At 44.9% G+C, this 6,000-nt stretch overlaps 1 protein-coding gene across 1 annotated transcript in view; it reads left to right on the top strand.

The window, feature by feature from the left end:
- Positions 1-3,178: 3,178 nt before the first annotated feature.
- BCAT1 (branched chain amino acid transaminase 1) overlaps positions 3,179-6,000 on the top strand; it is a 61,878-nt gene continuing 59,056 nt past the window's right edge. Inside the window, exon 1 of the mRNA XM_030479363.1 lies at positions 3,179-3,888. Coding sequence (XP_030335223.1) covers positions 3,880-3,888 — 9 coding nt within the window. The 5' untranslated portion in view covers positions 3,179-3,879. The remainder of the gene's footprint in view (positions 3,889-6,000) is intronic.

The raw sequence follows: 6,000 nt of genomic DNA, 5'->3' as shown, positions 1-6,000 counted from the left end.
AAGGAATGCTGTGTTTCTGTGCAGCCTAGCAAAAGGCATGGAACATACTGATCATTGGGTTTGTGGTACCTCTACGAACATAATCTGTCCCTACAGCCCCAGGTATCACAGCTTCTATTCACCTCCTAGAGCTTGTGGAAACACTTTGGACTCTAAGCGTATAAATTACCTAATTCTATCATAGCTGTGAAAAACTTACTCATTAAAACTTCTAAAGTTTACCAGTGCTGTCAGGCATTCACTGAGTGCTTTGTGTCAATGGAAAATCTAGCATAGAAATGAGCAATGACCTGTTTTATGAAAATGAAATATTCAGAGCATAGGAAATGTACGTTCTGACTGATGGATCAATACAACTGATTAAGGTAGAGGTAAAAGTCAATGTCCTTTGCATTGTAGCATCTGCAGTGTTACATAACAAAGTGTAACTACATTGAGGCAGTGCAAGCCAATGCTGCATAAATAAATCTGTATGGCACATTTACTAATGGCAGTTTCAGGTTTTGGGGTGTTACAGCAAGATGCAAGTTTTGAGGTAAGTTCTGTAGCTTCTCTGAGTTTTGGTCTCCTAAAACAATTTTTATTTGCAAGTTCAGGGTCAGCTTCACTATCAATAAAAAGATCTCATTTTAATAGATACCCTAGATAACTTGGTGTTTTGGCTTTGCACAAATCCCCTGTAGTTCTGATAATATTCCTCCTTTCCCTTTCCTTCTCCTATTTTTTAGTTATGCCCAGGCCATGGATTCTGCTTTGTACCTCAAGTCTGAGGATAACTTGAAATGCATCTCTGTGGTGGAGCATGATACAGAGAGCTTAGAAAAAAGGCTCAAGCGCAGTGCTGTGCAGACTGGCAAACTGAGGTCTGGGAACAGTAAAAGAGCATTCAAACGGCTTTTGTTCCAGAGGGATTCAGGATACTGCAGTAAGTCTGAAGAAACTGTAGAACCTGTAGTAAGGAATGCAAAAGATACATGAATAAATAACACATTGAAGGGCAGACTCAACATGACTTGTCTGTAAGGAAGTCCCAGCCTGCCTATCTAGAAACTTCTTTGAAGGATTCAATGAACATGCAGACAGTAGAGATCCAATTGATATGATCCACTTGGATTTCCAAAGGACTTGACAAGGTCCCTTGCCAAAGGCTCATAGAAGATAAGCTCCCATGTGAAGGTGCTTTTATGGTTTCTTTCATTAATTGGTTGAAAGAAAGGAACAGAAGAGAGAGAGAGTCTGTGCAGTTGAGAAAATGGTAGGGAAATGGAGGCAAATACAGAAAGGGCAAAGTTTGCTGATGAGATTAAAACCTTCAGGGTAATGGTGTTAAACAATTAAGCCAAACTAGAGTTACCTGCAAAGAGTTGCAGAAGGACGTTACAAAATTGAGTACACAGTTGTCAAAATAACCTGTAATAATGTCTGCAAGTATGAAGTGATGCACATAGAAAAAAAAAAAAGAAAGCTAAGGTTGTGTATAGTGATGGGCTATGATTGACCTCTTACCTTTCAGGAGAGAAATCTTGGAATTAGATAGTTTGTAAAAACATCAGTTCAGTTTAGTACTCAGGAACAGTCAAACTAGGAAACAGAACAGGAGGCATTCTTAGGAAAAGAAACAGGAGAAAAAAGCAAATTAAAAGTAAATGTGGCAACCTGCATTTTGAGAGTCTTGTGTAGTTCATGTCCCTGTCCTAAATCCAGGATGATCAAGGGTATGGAACTGTTTCTATATTAGGAGTAAAAAGATTAGGACTCTTCATCTGGAAAAAGGGAATGGCTGACAGAGATTTCAACAGTCTGTAAAATCACAAATGACATAGAGGGGGTGAATATTTTGATCTTCGTTTGCGTTTACAGTCTCACAGTATCAGAAGGGAGCATGAAGTGAAATTTTCAAGTGGTGAGTTCAAAATAAAACAAAATTATTTTTCCATAGAACAAAGCTAAATCGTGGAACTCATCAGAACAAGATCTTAGGGGTGCCAAATTTCACATGGGTTCAAGGAACGATTAAATTCAAGGAACAAAAAATCCATGAAAAAATGTTAAGCCTGAAGAATTCATCTTTCAGGAAACTGCTGTGGTACAAAGCCCTTGAGGCTAGAAGAGCATATCAGGTGTGCCCCTATGTGCTTATTCTGTTCTTGTAAATGTTCTGTAGGCATAATTATTGCCGACTGTCAGAGGCAGGATCCTGAATTATCTGGTATGGTTGGTCCTATGTTCTAGTTGTAATCTAAATAATAATAATTATCATAATTCATCGGGACTTGATTGAATTGCTCTCTTGAGTACTGAGTAGTAGTTCACTGATGATGAATTATGTCTTTCTGATGCTCCTTTGCTGCCTTCCTGCCTCCTGGTTTTTGCTCCATATTTCTTCTCTCCTAAATAGCCACTACAACATCACTGTTCACATGGACTCTCAGTTTGGGTAGCATCATTTCTTTGGAGTCCAAATTTTTGTAATTCCATTAAATAGTAGTTTCTTACGTGGCTGAAGAGTGGCAGGAACAGAGATCTGTTTACGTTTATGTAACCAGTCTCTGGCACTATACGGGAAAGAATAGCTCACGTACATCATGCGAAGCAGAACCTGGCACTTGTGACAGTAGCATTGAGATGAAACAGCTTCCTACAACTACTCTCAAGCAGATCAGAAGGGGAAAACATTTACAAAACCAGTAAAGGAGGAAAAGACTTAAATGTAAACTCAATAAAGATGAAAGTAAGCACACTGTGAACATTACACTGTGGTTATGCTGGGATCATCTTGTAAAAATTCATGGGTTGTACTAGTACTGTGCAATTTCACTGGCAGCAGTGCTGGTAGAAGTAGCAGAGTAATTGGCCTTTGATGTTTATTCTTTCCTCATCAGGTGTGGGTCACCTGCTTGCCAGGTACCTATGCACTGAAGTCAGAGATACAGCTGGCTGCAAGACAGCCACCTGAGGTCTGAAAAGCTGCAGAGGTATAGCTACATGGGTGTCAGCATGGACTAGCACTGGTTAGCAGGGGGAGGACCCAGAGGGCCGTTGTGAAACATCTGGCAATCCCAGCCAGCCCCAAATAGAACGGGTTGTGTGGGCCCCTCTTGTGTTCGTTGCCAGTGCTGAAGGACTTGGCACAAGTTGTGCACGTAGTGGTGGAAGGCAGAAGGCCTGGGGAAAGCCTGCCTTGCAGCTGGCGAGTTTGCTAGCGATGGGAGGGATAAACTGCGAGGTGTTTGGTGTGTCAGACAACTTGAATGCAAGAAGGAGGAAATGACTCAGGGACTGAAAATGATGAGTTTCTTAATGCTTGCTAAGAGAGAGGGGTAAGAAGGAACGTGTTGTCCTCGGTATAAATTACAGCACAAGCATTGAACTGTCTCTGCCTGGTAGGCACAGCGCATGATGTGGAGCCATCTGAGGGACGAGCCACGGGCCAGGACTGACCCCGCAAGCCGACCTGCCCCTGCGGATCGGTGCGGGTGGGGGTTTAGCTCCCACCGGCCTCATCGCCGGCTGGGGCGCTGCCGGTGCTTCCCGAGGGCGAGGAGGGAGGCGGGGGGGCGGTGGCCGGAGGTGTGCCTGCCCGCCGGGAGGGGCGAGGCGGGGCACTCGCAGCCCCTCGCCGCTTTCCCCGCCGGCGCCCGCCGTGCGCGCCGCCCTCGCCCGCTGATGCAATCGGAGCCCGCAAGCGGCGGCAGCAGTAGCAGCAGCGTCGGCGGAGCCCGCAGGCGGATCGGCCGGCCCTGAGCCCGCGCAGCGCGCCGCAGCCGCTGCCGTAAGCGCAGCCGCCACCGCACCCGGGGCTCGGCGATCAGCGGGGCTTCGTCAGGAGTGCTGAGAGCCCGCTTCGCCGCGGCAGAGAGGTACCGCCCGTTTGCCAGCATGATCAAGGTAAGCAGAGCGGGTTTCCTGCCACAATCTTCTCGTCCATCCTTCGGGGGATGCGGAGTAGCAGCGGGACTTCTTGGCACACAAGGAAAGCGGTGGTTTACTGATTTTTATTTACAGATTTCTAGGCTCTAGTTTGCTATTTATGCTTTGCGAAGGAGATTTCTGTCCCCAAGAGATTTATTGCTTGAATTTCAGAGGCAGGATGTGTGTGATTCTTCTACCTCTTTCCATGATCTTTCATTGCAGACAGCATGTGTGGAAAAGAAATATTGAGTCCGGAGGGAGAAGGGGGGGGAAGGGAAGGTGTATAATTTCCTCGGGGAAGGGGTGTGTGTGGGATTTCTTGCTGTTTATTTGTAACACGGGACTGTTATTGATTAAAAAGAAAAAAGCTGCAAAAGCTATGGTCTCCTGGCAGGCATCATGCTTTTTTATGCATGTGAGTTTATTATAGGTCTAATGTCTGCCATTGTACTAAGATAGATTATGGGTAAAATCCAGTGACGTGTATTTAGAGTTTTTGAGTAATTTGAGAAATAACTTTAAATAATGGAAGACAAGTTGTCTGTAGTGAACCCTAACATGAGAGATGAGCATCCGTGGGAACTAGCCTTTTGTAAATGTCATGTTTATGTTCTTCTGCTTACTGAGGCTGATCTGGGGATTAAAAAGAAGTCTTCCTTGTCAAGACAGAGGGCATGGAGATAGTACAGGTGGTTTTCAGTTAGATTGGGGAACATCAAAGCAATCTTATACCCTGTGGAACAGCTGCACTAAGAATAATTCTTGGGTTTTGAAGGAGGTTTGTGCTGTGCTGACTGTGAACTTCACAGCTGCAGCCCAATGGCAAAGTTAACAGCTGAGATAAAACAAGACTGAGTTATTTGCTCTCCTTCGGTAACTATAACACGTGGAATATGGGCACAACAGGTACATGACTAGTTTTTCCCCACGACTGGTGACAAGTGTTACTCTCATCCCATCCTAGGTCTCAGTCATTTTTCTCCCCTGGGCGGGTCTAACAGTGGTGCAGGTGCCACTGATGACGGCAGAGCTAGAAGGGGGGAGTGCTCTGGAGGAGACTCTCATTAGCCTCATTTGCATTTTCTGCAACTTAGAGTCTCAGACCAGCCGTGACAGAAAATGGATCTGAAACTACTCAGGGAAAATACCCAGCAGCTACCCCAGCCAGAATGCTTAGAGACAGAATTCAAGTGAATCAGAGTGAGACACACTGCCATGTTTTATACCACTTCTGATGTACTGTTCTCTGTCTAGGCAAGAGGGCATGACCCTGGTCTCCAGGGTGTTATCCAGCACCTGACAGTAATGCTCTGGCATGCTCATGCAGAAAAACAAGTAGCAGGCAAGCTGTAGACCTACTTGCCTGTTTGCTCAAAGCAGGGCTGAGATCTCTTCTCCCAGGTAACAAGTGATAGGACAAGAGGTAACGGCCTCAAGCTGTGCCAGGGAGGTTTAGACTGGATATTAGGCAAAATTTCTTCACTAAAAGGGTAATCAGGCATTGGAACAGGCTGCCCAGGAAGATGGTGGAATCACCATCCCTGGAAGTGTTCAAAAAATGTGTAGATGAGGCCCTTAGAGATATGGTTTAGTGGTGGCCTTGGCAGTCCTGGGGTAATGGTTGGACTTGATGATCTTAAAGGTTTTATCTAACCCGGTTAATTCTATGATTCTCATTGGGTTCTTCTCACCTGCACAAAACCTAACTTTGCTTTATACTTTTACTGTAGAGAAGACAGCATGAAGCAAGAGCCACAGCAATAGAAGTACACTCTTGTCACTTGCAAGTGGTGTAGCCTTGGGCATGTCAGTTCTGTCTGAGCCTTTTACCCTTTGTTTGCCCCGTTTGTTCAGACTGCAGGCTCTTCGGGGTTATGGCTGTCACTGTGTATTTGTAGAGCATGTATCAAAGGTGCAGAAAATTGCCATTTGATTATCACAATACTTACACAAAACCCAATAAATTTCTAAAGGTATCAGTAAGCAACAGCATTATTACAGCTCCTTATCCCTTTTTCTCTGCCTTCATTTCCTGCTTTTAGTCACAACCCTCACTTTCTCCTTAAAGCGTTTCTAGCCCAACCTCAA

Source organism: Strigops habroptila, chromosome 3 (assembly GCF_004027225.2).
Source record: "Strigops habroptila isolate Jane chromosome 3, bStrHab1.2.pri, whole genome shotgun sequence".
NCBI lineage: Eukaryota > Metazoa > Chordata > Aves > Psittaciformes > Psittacidae > Strigops > Strigops habroptila.
This window is presented reverse-complemented; position numbering and strand designations above follow the sequence as displayed.